The 12939-nt window shown below is 42.1% G+C and overlaps 1 protein-coding gene across 2 annotated transcripts; it reads right to left on the bottom strand.

Annotated features, from left to right (window-relative positions):
- Positions 1-1755: 1755 nt before the first annotated feature.
- On the bottom strand, positions 1756-11027 carry C5H14orf180 (chromosome 5 C14orf180 homolog). 2 transcript variants are annotated; one of them, XM_065838000.2, is made up of 4 exons: positions 10804-11027; positions 8171-8297; positions 6367-6393; positions 1756-3620 (listed from the first exon to the last, which is right to left on the bottom strand). In XM_065838000.2, the coding sequence occupies exons 1-4, from the start codon at positions 10855-10857 to the stop codon at positions 3418-3420; spliced, it is 411 nt and encodes a 136-aa protein (XP_065694072.1). In that variant the 5' UTR covers positions 10858-11027; the 3' UTR covers positions 1756-3417. The 2 variants fall into 2 exon arrangements, with proteins under 2 accessions (XP_065694072.1, XP_065694071.1); XM_065837999.2 differs by having other exon boundaries at positions 1756-3617; positions 10804-10988.
- Between the last annotated feature and the right edge of the window lie 1912 nt (positions 11028-12939).

Here is a 12939-nt window from a genome sequence, read left to right as displayed (position 1 = left end):
GAGGGTGTTAGCAGCTGCCTTCTGTTCCTGCTGCAGGAACGCACTGAACACTGTCAAACTGCTTATCCCATACTGTTGTGATCTGCTGATTTCTGTTGTGCTTTAGTTTCACACTCATTGCATAAGTGATATTAGGCAGCACTTCCACCTTTAGGCCCTGCCACTAGCCTGTTTTCATGCACACACCTCCTTGTACTTTCTCCTGGCTCTTTGAGCACCCCAGACACTGCTCATGGTAAGCTCATCTACTCGCTATCTGCTTCAAAAATTGCTGCAAGTCCTGTCCTTTATCACTCCTCCTTCAGCCTTTTAAAGCAATCCATTTCTAAGCTGGATTAAATAATTGCTCCCAGCTGGTGGCTTCAGGACTCTTGACTTCTAAAGCAATTCACCACACTGGCACCAGCCTGAATTCAGGTGAGAATCTTGATTGATTGTAATAGATTCTATACTCTTTCTCCTTTTTTTACCTCTTTGTGGGCAATCCTCTGGAGTTTCACTAAAGAGAAATGTTACTCAAGATGTCTGATTTTGGGTACCTTTATAGTTCATATCGGCTGTTTCAAACTCATGGATTCATAAAGACACCACACCTAGAAAACAGCACTGAACAAAAAAATAGAGAAATCTCATCCATCTCACAATAGTGAGAATAGATCTGTGATGGATAACGAACAGAAGGGAGGAGCAGAGTGGGAAAAGGACATATGTGTTTATGGGTGTGTGTATGCGTGTAAGCAGGATGGATGAATGGGAAAAGAGCTTGAGAAGGAAGTAAAACAGGTAAGTCCACAGTGGAGCTGTGCTGCAGTAATTAAATTCAGACCCAGGAGCTGGGATTTTTTCTCATATTCCCTGCCTTATTTTTGACCTGCTTCATTCCCTTGCACAGATGCACTGGCTTTCTCAGCTTCAGTTTATTCACCTGCAGAATGCCACCACTCTCCCAAGGATAGGCTTTAGCTTTTATTTATTCCAAACATTCTGGCTTTGTAGTGAATTTGTTTTGGCTTTCTGCAGCCTGCCACATGTCTGACTGACCTGCAGTAAACAATCATGACCTGGGAGGCCTCACAGGGCTATGGCAAGTCCTCAATTGATAAATCAAGTGTTGCTTTTGCCCATGTCCAACGCTGTCCCAACCAGAGCCTAGGCAGAAGCCAAGAATAGCTGTTCCTCTGCTTAATTTCCCTGACAGCCCAGATGTGATAGACATTCTCACTTGCACTGATAAAGTTGGGCCCCAGCAAGGAGAATGTGGCCATTTTTCATTTAAAGCATTTCCATGCCTGTCTTCTGGGGACACATGCATATGGACTTCACACTGCCTCAGCATCTTTCCTCACAATCATGAGATGAGTTCCTGTTTTACCTTAACCCTTTGGCATGTTTTAAAGTTACCAAAACAAGGTTGATAACACACTAGAAAGGTTCACTCTACTATTCTTCCTCTTGAGATTGCTCAGTTCTTGTCAGCTCAGGCTTTGCTTTCCTGTTGCAATATGCCATGACTTGCAGTGAAGGAATCATCCCTTCAAAAAGGCTCCTGTTTTGAAAGGTCTAGTTGCTACATGCTGGGAGAACATGTCAGTCCAGAGCCAAAAAAAGGAACACCACCAATTTGCCAAAGGCTTTCAAAATGAACATTAAAAAGGTCATAAACATTAAACATTGAAAACAGAAGTTGTGATGACCCCTTTGCTCCATGCATGCACCAATCCAAACCTTTTCATCAGAGATTCACCACAACACAAGTTTAAAATCTTTCCTCTTTATTACCTAAACAACAGGGCTGAGACAGGGGTGAGGGAAGGGAAGCAGTGAAACTCAGTCCCTGAACTAGGGTACCCAAGCAATTTGCACAAACACCCACTGAGCTAAACGCTCCTGCAGCAGCCTCTGCCTCTCAGACTGACAGCGAACCAAATGCAATTGCTGTGGCCTTCGAGATGTTAGGACGAGCATGAGAATGGCCACTGAAGTCACTTCTTTCTGTCTCTGCAATCTTTTTGACTCCTCAGTCACACTGCTGCTGCTACATAAAGTGTTTCTGTTTATCCTCTGCCTGGTTACAGTTCTTGGGCTGCTTGGAAGAAGATTGTTCAGGCAGGGAGATATGGTGCTCTTTAAAAAAAAAAAATCAAGCACCATTTTTTCTTTTTGATGACTTGCAATGGCAGGGGAATTCAAGCCAAGGTCTTGCAGACATGTCTTCTGCCTTCTCCGCCATTTTTTCTTTTTTCTCCTCCAGCTCTTACAGGATCTGATGTCAATCTTATCACACCAAATAAACCCAAGCATACATCGGGTGCTACATGACAAGAATCTAAGGCCTAAAAAGCTGATTGTACTTGTTTTGTCTAGGAAGAAAACATAGCTGAAGGTCATAAGCTTGCACTCACTTGTTCTCCTCTCAGACACCCAAAGCACCATTCCACATTTATTATATGATCACCATTAAAAGGATTTTCTTCAGAGAGGTGCATACTGTGGTGGGACAATGGAAGGACAGAGGGGCTTTGCCTCCCACATCTTCATAAACAGTCCATATTACCATTACATAAGGCCTTGAACACCCAGGCATAAACGCATAAACTCCGACTGAATACAAGCACTAGCATAAATCATTTAAGATCAGCTTATGAGGTTTACGGACGGAATCAAACCCAGAGGATTAAAGTACTGATTTGATAATTAGCCTGGGACTCAATGATGCTATTTATTATGTTAGGCAAATAAACTATTTACTGTTTAAATGAGCTTTCATGTTCTTTTTCACACCTGGGAGTCAAGTGAAACATTAAGAAACAGCTTTTGACCACAGAGAAAAAAAATGCATGAAGGCAAACAACAAAACCATTTGCCAGGATTTTACTAATAGTCATTTCAGGTACATAAATATAGCAGATTGCAAAGCCTTTGGCCACCAAGCAGTATATGTGCAATAGCTCAGCTTTATTTCAACTTTTGCAGAACAGCTCCTAGGAGACTTGAGGAGAAAGATGGTTTGGTATTTAAAGCCTTGATCAGAGACTCAGGAGACTTTTATTTAGGGCTTGCTGCTGCCTACACAGATCAACGTGTTATTTCGGTCTCTATTTCTGTTCCTCATATCAGCAGTTTGTAAGCTCTTTGGGGGGCAAAATTCAGCTACTTGTTTGCTGTTCAGGACGATGGAGCATGAGTTTAGTGGGACCTTTAAGTGTTACTATGATTGCTGAGTAATGTGAAATAAAAAAAAAAAAAAAGAAAAGAAAAAAGAAAGGAGAACAAGTGGCTGCTGGGCAGTGCACAACAGGGGTGGTTTTCTTGCTCTGTGGATGCTCATGTGTTCCCTGCATGTGGCTGGAGTAGATGGGGAGCTGCTGTGTGCTTGTTAACAATGCTCTGAGATGTCTGTCAGGCTGGAGGACACTGCTACTGCCTTGTAAACCAAGTCCAGCATTTCTGAGCAATGTGTCTTATCTGAAGAAAGAAGATAACAAGTCGGGATTGAAATTCCTCCAGGATTTTGACATCTTGCTTCATGCTGGTGTAGTAGAGACTCACAGCAAGGATCAGCACTGCAGAAAATGAGAGCCACAGGAGCACAGGCAAGCCAGATGATGACCTGTCATCTGCTGAACAGTGATGACGAGAAAAAAGAAAGCAGCATTATTTTAGTGTCATCTTAAACACTTCCCAAATTTGACCCCCTGCTGATGCCTTTGTCCCACTTCTCTGGGAACAGCAGGGTACACAGAGCTCTGGTTGTGAGTACTTCTGTAGGCATCAGTTAAGTGATAGAAAGTCACACCTCCTGATGGAGAGTGGTGAATACAAAAGTCTTATCTAATGGAGCATTTAAAGAGTTTAATTATACACAATAAGGACAGGATTACCATAGCTAATGCGTGATCTCAACTTTTTCTCCAGCAATTATTTTTTATACCTTTATGCCAGTTGTTAGGTTAAATATTAGGAAAATATTAAGTTACCTTATCTAATTATTAAATGCTCATAAATGTTCTATAAAAGAAAGAAGATCTAGATTTCTGTCCTTTTCCCTGGTAGCTCAGATTGTCTGGGCCTCCTCCTAATTACTGCAAGAACCAAAATGTGGCTCCACTAACCGAGAGGCATATTTAGAAAGCTATGGCAAGTTTAATTTCTCTGTAGGTGCTAGATGTGTTAATTATGCTGGGCTATCCTCTATGCTTGCTCTTAAGCAGCAGGACACTGTAAACACTTTTCTTGCCTTTAAAATATGGTTCAAGTACTTTTAAAGTGCCATAGGTCAGGCACAGTACCCATGTGGAAATCACCTTTAGCTTGCCGACATCTGTGGCCCAGCCCTTGCACATGTGTATCCATCCATGGACCTCAGGCATTCAGTTTGATTTAGATCTGGCTGCTCTGTTTGTCTGCCTGGCCATTGCACAATTGGTATTATTTTAAAAAAGTACTTTGAGTATTAAACATGCAATATAAATCCAAATTCATGCCTGAATAAAAACCCACAGTGTGCAGCTATTTTTCTGCCATATGCACATAATCAATAACAAAATAAAAATGTGATGTGTGTTATTATGGGTAAAGGGCCAGTATTAGCTGTAACATATTTAAATTAGTTTCTACTAGGCGCCCTGGAATACACAGCAGTCAATTAAACTGTCATAGAGATGTACAGAGAGGAAGGTAAAAGTCATAAAACCAAGCAAGAAACACATAATAATGTATCAAAAAGTGTATGGGGAAAAGGCAAAACATTAATAGGCACTTACTTTCTAGCTAACCAGAAACCAAATCAATGTCCCCTAATAGATCCAAGTAGATTATTTGCAGCAAATAATATACTCATTCAAATGTAGCCCTTCTTCTGTTTGCAAATTATCCATGAGCAGACCTCAATTTTTATAAATGTGTTTATTTTGCATTATTCTATGTAAGGTTTATATGAAGGTGTTTAGCCAGGGAATTACACACCACTTTCCGTTTTTGCAGAAATTGGTGATTTGGAAGTTGGTATTTCCCTTGTGTGATCTCCCACACCACAAGATACAGCTCTTGCTTGGGTGACTACCTGCCTTTCAAAACATGGGCCCTGGCTGATAAGCATACTTACTATCAGTGAAACTTTTCTGTGAAAGCTAAGCAGCTTTTCACATCTGCCCTTTTCTATGAAGTGCTTATAAGCATTTTCAATCTCATGAAATTTACTTTCCATGAGAAATTTCTGGGAGATCTCAAATGCAAACTTGGATTTTCCTTATATCCTCTCAGTACAGGAGTATGTTCAGTACAGGAACAGAAAAAAAAAAAACAATATGGAAGAATAATGCCATCCACAAAATAGAAATGAGATATGCTCACAACAGCTTCAGCACATCACTACAAGTATGTGCCTAAATGTAGGTTTATGCTTTTCTAGATTACAAATGAAAATTAATGCTTAAATTTGTTAGTTAAATTGGTTTTTTGAAACAGCACAATCAGCCCTAGCCATGTGCCAAGTCTAAAGAAAAAGGCAGCTAATCTGGGAAAAGCACTGGACCAGGATATAGGAGATTTTGGTTTAGTTCCTGCCTTGGACACACATTTCTACTGTCATCTGAGGGATAGTTAGTCTTTCTTTTTCCACATGGCTCTTTCTCGCCCATAGAACCTTGTTCCTAACCTGAAAACTGCTTTGGTGGATGCTGCCCACAACATGAGCATACAACTGCCCTTCCTGGACAACAGCAACAGCGAGGGGTTGTGGGGACATATGCTTCATTTTGGCATCCCAACACTATGGCTCTGTGCTTGTATGTATACATATATGTGTACCCTTCTCCCCCCACTACATTGCACACAGGAGGGGCTGGATGTTGGCTGGGGCCTCAGGGAATGATCACCATCATAACAACATCCAGATACACACATTCGCCTTGAACATCCTTGCCAACAAAAAAGAAAAAACAGATTATTTTTATTATTTCTACCCTGCTGCTAGCATATAAATGAATTGTCTCCTCCCCATGTATGAAAGTCAGCAGGGAGACCTACTGTTTTGCTTGGGGTGCTTTCCCTGTATATCTTAGTGAAAAGCCTGTACCTATTCTATTGCCATAAAAATCTATTAATTATATTTAAATTAAAAATAGCTTCAGGGATTTCATTTTTGTTTCCACCATTTATCTTACTAGTGTCTTGTTTAAAATACTGCACCAGACCTCATCAACACCTTGTGCTTCATATGCTGAGAAGAAAAAGCAACAGCCACTGACATTACAAAGTGCTTTGTATATGGAGAACATATTTGCACAGTGCATCTCAGCAGCCGCAAAACAAATGCAGGTTAGTGCCGTGGATGGCTCACAGTTACAATGTGAAACTTTGACTTACCCACGACGTAGTCACAGCAGGAAATGGCTAGAAAACAGAATGAAAATGTTTTTACATGCCTGGAAAGACCTCTTTGCAGCAGATGAATAAGCAAGCAAGCAGCATCTCTGAAATTGCCTGTTGCCTTATAGATGCCAGGCCACCTCTTATACCACTTCTGTCTGTACAGATTTGTGCCAAATGAGGATCTACCTATTCCATGCAAACGTGCAGCTATAGATGCACTTCAGGAAAGTGAGAAAAAATATTGTATGGGAGTGTTCAGAGACAGAGATTGCTGCTGTTGCAGAGAGGTCAGGAATCAGGTCTTGTAAAAAAGACCTCCCTATACTGCATCGTTTCTAGAAGGGAAATTAGACAGACCAGCAGGCTGAGAGAAGAATGGAAGTTACAAAAACAAAGCCCTCTGTTGGATGCAACTTTCATCCAACAATATGCTGGAACTGCCTCTGCTTAGCAGCCGTGGGCCAGACACAATCCAGGATGAAAAGTCCAGAAAATGGAAAAATTTCAGTGATGCCAGCAGCCTTCATCCTACTGGCCTCTATGTTAATAACATTGTGTGGGCAAAACCCAAATCATCTGAATCACAGCTTGTCTGCAACACAGAATGTTAATTATGGGTTGGGACATTTCTCATGTCTTCATGGAAAAGAGTCAGGGTCTTCTCCATCCTTGTAGCTGTCTGGGGCTCGGCTGAATTCAGAGCCAATGGCAGGTGAACCTGGTTCCCCCAGACTGGACTGACTGCAGGATAATCGGCGCTGATCTAGGGGCACGGAGTCTGGCAGGGAGCGGAAAGATGTGTGACATCTCATCAAAAACCTGCTCTTGAGCAGTCAGATGAGCTTTGAAGAATTTAGGGCTGACTCACTGAGTCTTTCCAACAGTTCAGTTTTGATGGGGAAGCCCAGGACCTGTCAACAAGCTTATCAAGAAACAGCTTTTCACTCCTGCATTAGGAGACACCAGAAACAACATATTACAAAACTGATCCATGGTCTGTTTACAGACACATCAGCAGATGCCAAGCCTTGTTTACAGAAGCTGAGTAGCTGTCCAAACATGTGACTGACAAAAATTTTACCATTCTGTCACCTGTGTTTTTACTGACCAATATATCAAAACCATACAATTTTAATTCCCTGTCAATAAATAATTTTTTTCTTAGTTGGGTAATATTGTGAAAGTCAGAACAAAACAGTAGTTCTTATTTGGTTGTGAATTGAATATAACACATACAGAAATGTAAACTGGATCATTCTGCTAGACCTCTGCTTAAGGTCACTCCCAGCTGACCAACCTGCAAAGTGTTATTTTGGTTCATGAATGAAAGAGCAGACGTTTTGTTACTTGCATCATTCCTCAGATGCCCTTGTTGGCAGAAATGGTTACATCCTGGCTGCTTTTAATCCCTGTGAGCCAGCTAGGCTCAGACCTTTACTGTTGTAAATGGTGCTGAGAAACATGAAAGGGTGGGCTCCCTCCCTGCCATTGCATCCTAGTTACCCAGAATGAGTCAAGTGTGTTTAAATTTGGTCTGTCTGAGATAGTTTTCTATGAGTGGAAGCATTGTTCTGGGGTAGACCTGGGGCTCAGCCAAACCCATGGTCTACAATGACCCCTGTGGGGACTGACTCAGGAGTTCACCACGAGAACAGCCCTGATGCTGCTCCAATGTGATGCAGGAGTGCTGAGCTCACAGTCACAAATAACATCAGAGGGGGTAGCTCATTTGGACAGAGAGTGTGAATGTTAAAAAGTTAGAAAGGTCATACCAGCAGGCTTAATAGCTTGAGCATACCATATTCAATGACGACTTCTGGCTCACGAAATCGAACCCTTCTCTCTGCTTTCCGCTTTTCCCCCACAGCTTGGTCCACAGGTGGCCTTTTCCTCAGTATTGAAGGAGGATAACTACTGTCATCTGTCTAAAGAGTTGATCAAAACACAAAACATATGGCTGTTCAAATTAGAGTAACGCATCTGGGTGAAGCTTTGAGCTTTTGTGGCCATGTCACCGTGTCCCTTGAGGGACACGATATGAAACACATCTTTTTTGACATTTATAGTCAGATCACTGTAATATTTATAGCAAGACAATATGGATATTCCTCCATTGTCATAGATCTTCAGTACTCTAAAACTGTCTTCTCAGGAAAAAGGTTGGTTAAAGTAATGGACAGCAAAGTGTTTAGGAAAAAATTCTCTAATTTGGAGTGAATGGTTACTGAAGTTGGCTGCTCAACAACCCTGGGGTAGAGGGACATAAACGTGATAGTAAATATATGAACCATATTATTGAGAGCACCTTTGAAATGTTCTTCTGAGCTAAGCAGCTCCACTTTGGATGCAGTATTGGCATTTCAACAACTGAGACTATGCAGCAGTCTTGGATTTGGATGCTATCCTGATGGGTACAAGAAGGTGGTTTGTTTACACATTGATATCACAATTATGTTGTTGTTCTGGTTTTGTTTGTTTGTTTGTTTGGGTTTTTTGTGGTTTTTTGTTGTGTTTTTGTTTGTTGTTGTTGTTGTTGTGTTTTGTTTTGTTTGTTTTTGTTTTGGTTTGGTTTTTTTTGTTCTTGTTCTTGTGTTTTTTTTTTTTTTTCTTGGAAGCCACACTCAGTCTCTGATAATGGAATCAGATTGCTGTGGATTCTGCCAAATGACAAGAAACAGAACTTCAATAACTGTAATCAGTCCCTCTTCTGTTGAGGAATGCTCCCACAGTCCACTGTGCAAAGTGAACCCAAAGCACCTCAGTTCAGAGACACCCACTGTCCTATGGAAGTGGAGAGCAAATGGCAATTTTTCTACTTTTCAAAGACCTGAGTGGGTAGCAGAAATTATCCACATTTTTATTTTTACTTTAAGATCAAAGTCATCTTCTCTAACCCTTTCTCCCCCTTCCTTCCATTCCTCAGCTAGGCAAAGGACTTTATTTCTTAGATGGTTTGTTTGCTCCTTCTGGTCATGGTCCCTGCTCCTTTTTTTCCCCTCATGTCATTTCCCCACTCAGTGATTGCAAGCTCCTTCCTCCATGTTTTAGTTCCTGCTTTAATCTTCCTGTTCCTCAATGCCTGCTACTTTTGCCCATTTTTAGACTCAAATACCCTCCCTCTTCACTTTTTCTCTTTGAATGCTTTCCCTACACTTATCATTTCACTCACCCTCTCCTTGGGCTGCAGAAACAGATTAAGTCCCATTAACTACAGTCTGGGGATGTCAGACACCAGAGTGCAGAGGATAAGTAGGCTTTTCTACGCATCCCACTCTGGATAATCTCAGAAAGATTGTAGCCAGCAGGAACTGCCATGGAGTGAGGAATGTCTTCAGCTTTGTTGCCTTCTCTCGAGGAATACATAAACCAGATTTTGCCTTAATTTATCGCTGAGAAGGATACTTTCTCTGAGCTTGGAGTCATACAGACATCCATATCACCTCTATCTCATGACTAGGGACAGTGTGTGTTGGAGATCTGTGATTTATTCAGCAGCTCAGAAGCTGGAATGCCCATCCAGGGCATGGGAAACCTGGATTCAATTTCATTCTAAGTCCAAAGCAATATGAACCCACATTTCTTATAGGCATGCCCTCATCATCAGAGCTCTGGTGCACACGTGGGAGCAGGGAATCTCAGTCTCTGCCACTGAAGCTGTCTTGTTTGGCCTTGAATAATTAAATATTCATTGAGCTAAAGAAAGAACGAAAGAATGACTTTACAGCACGGTGTTTGGGTGCTCCCTTGGGGTGGGAGAAGCCTGGTCCTATCTTTGCTCCAATGAATACTTAATATGAAATACTTAAATATTCATTGGAGCAGTCACAGGGAACAGGGTCTCTCATCTACCAGGTGAGTACCAATCACTCTGCTATAGCCATGCAAACTCTCACACACACTTCGTGACATAATGAATATTTAATTACTCTGTGTAAAACGAAACAGGTTTAGGGAGACACAGCAGCAAATACCGAACTCAGACTAGCAGTGGTTATAACTTTAGGTAGGAGGGCTTCTCCTGAGGCACAGCCAAGGAAACTAAACCTTATATTTGAAAAGATTCAAAACTCCAAGTGCAACCCTTGTCCATACGAGCTTTTCTAGACAGCTAACAGTTACATCAGAAGAGAAAAAACATTAAAAAAACAGCTGTTTGGGTAGAACTGAGACAAGGAAGACCTTAAAAATGAAGTAGTATTTACAATATTTACTAGTCTTTAACAACTTATGGAAATTTAAACCACACAGTGTCAGAAAAAAAATGATGCATTTTCCCCTCAGACAGAAACCCAGTGTTAACATACTGTGACAAGAGCTGGAAACCTACCAAAGTGCTAGTTGGGAAATTATACGCCCTTAGAAACAACCCATTTGTGAAAAGCTCCAGGCGCTGGACACAAGGACTCCATCACCCATTAAGAGATTACTTACCGGCAGCTCCTCTGCACTAGGGTCAGAAGGTGGGGCTGGACATATTTGGGACATGTACTCTGGATGCCAACATGAAGCTTCCCACACGAAACTTTGTTTGGAAAGCCACTTGCTCAAGAAAACAGAGAGGACCAGGGGAAGGTGTCTGGAGTTCCCTCTGCAGTGAGGACTGAGCAGGCTGTGCCCTCGAGCAGATGGGAGCTGCAGCAAATGACAGAGGAGTGGAAAGAAGAGTTTCCGCCCTTCATACCAGCGTTGGCTTGGGAAGGATGACGTTACTTGAAATGTACTCAGTAGACGAAAATAGCACACAGTGATAATAGTGATTGTGTGGCTGAAAAGCAGGGCTTTCTTGGCAACTGGAAAGGGGCTGAATGGAGCAAATCACAGCCAAACACCTACATGTTTATATGTGTAAACATGAAGTTGAGGCTGTTCTTTTTATAATGATTGCTGCATTTCCCTGGTCATGTTGATCTCCTTCCTAGAAGCCATTCCCATCTCACAAATCTTGCAAGTAGGATTGCTTTTAATCTTTCTCCTATTCAAAATATGTGGGTAGAGCCATCGAGAAATGATATAGATGTAGTGGTATCACATATATCTCCCTCCAGTACAGTTATGGCCTCACTTTATATGTTTTACAAATTAGATCCATTATTATAGTAATAAAGTGGGATTTTAACATTAGACATTTCTACAGATATTATAATAAGATTATTGATAGGAAGAGAGATGATTTACTGTTCAAGAGGCTTTAACAGCCCCTTGTCAAACACTGAAGGCTGGTCATCATCAAATATACAATTTCCAGTCAGAAATACCTGCCATAACTGCTGAAATATGGTGGTTTACTGTCTCTACAAGCAAAAGCTTGAGCTTTTTTTGTTGTTCTCTTCCTTGAGCTATTCATTTGCTGTGACATGTCTAAAGTACTCCAGTTTTATGCTGTTTTCCAGGTGGCTGGATGGATTCTTCCATGGCATGCTCCGACTCGCCCTCATTTTGCACCTACCCAGTGGAGAGAGGGTTGCTTGATGCTTACATTGACACCAGGAACCAGAGGGCACAGCAGCTCTGTGGGCTTCACTATTTTAATCTTCCTTTCAAGGATTTGGGAAGTGGGTGAGTAGATGGGAAGGGGTGGGATCCTCCCCTAGAGAAAACTGGTCCAGCACAGCAGGGGAGGCATCCACAGCTGGTGTGGGGCCCGAAATTCCTTTTGAGCCTTGCTGTCCTCCCGCGTCTCAGCCTCTGCACAGCTCTGCAGTGCTTGCAGGGGCTGCTTTCTTCAATTCCTTCCCTTTCAAGGGTGAAAACAGTGTCAGCCTGGGGAAAAGAAGGCTCTGTGGAGACCTTATTTCAACCTTTCAGTACTTAAAAGGGGTGTCTAAGAAAGATAGGGACAGACTTTTTAGCAGGGCATACGATAAGACGATGAGACAAGAGGTAATGGTTTTAAACTAAAGGAGGGGATATTCAGGCTGGACACGAGGAAGAAATTTTTTACAATGAGGGTGGTGAAACACTGTCCCAGGTTGCCTAGAGAGGTGGTAGATGTCCAGTCCCTCGAGACACACAAGACCAGGCTGAACAGGGCTCTGAGCAACCTGATCTGGTTGAAGATGTCCGTGCTCATGGCAGCGGTTGGACTGGATGAGCTTTGAAGGTCCTTCCCAGTCCAAACTATTCTATGATTCTACGGTTCTGCGACACATTTTGGTGGCCTGGGCTCTGTGTTGAATGCACCATATCTAGAAGCCACCTGGAGAGAGTCAGCTTACCTTCTCTTTCCTGTGCATTGGGGTGACGTAGGGTTTTTCCTCATGCTGTAACCAGCTCACAGCTGCAGGGCTTGTGAAACGCTCCGCAATTTCCCTCTCTGATGTGTCCTGCAAGTGTTTCACCGTGGTTATTTTGGGGTAGCTAAGCTGAGCTCTTGGCGGGGAAAAGCCACTCTTCAAAACTTTGCTCATAGCAGATCCTAGACAGAAAGGTGACAAAGCCTTCCAAACCACAGTCCCTGTTCTTCGCTGGTTCCTCCTGCCTCTTATTGTGATCTTCACTTGCTACAAATTAATATAAGAAGGAACTTACCTGCCTACTTTGGACAGCAAATCTGGTGGAGATAGGAAG

Source organism: Patagioenas fasciata, chromosome 5 (assembly GCF_037038585.1).
Source record: "Patagioenas fasciata isolate bPatFas1 chromosome 5, bPatFas1.hap1, whole genome shotgun sequence".
Classification (NCBI taxonomy): domain Eukaryota; kingdom Metazoa; phylum Chordata; class Aves; order Columbiformes; family Columbidae; genus Patagioenas; species Patagioenas fasciata.
The sequence above is the reverse complement of the archived record's forward strand: the minus strand, read 5'-3'. Positions and strand labels throughout refer to the sequence as shown.

What these genes read in the sequence shown, in the direction of transcription:
- C5H14orf180 (XM_065838000.2), bottom strand. Translation starts at nt 10,857, where the DNA reads ATGTCCCAAATATGTCCAGCCCCACCTTCTGACCCTAGTGCAGAGGAG. An exon ending in AGAAGTCGTCATTGAATATG is followed by an intron (nt 6,394 to 8,170) that starts GTATGCTCAAGC and finishes TCTGTTTTCTAG; the next exon opens with CCATTTCCTGCTGTGACTAC. An exon ending in CTGCTGTGACTACGTCGTGG is followed by an intron (nt 3,621 to 6,366) that starts GTAAGTCAAAGT and finishes ATCACTGTTCAG; the next exon opens with CAGATGACAGGTCATCATCT.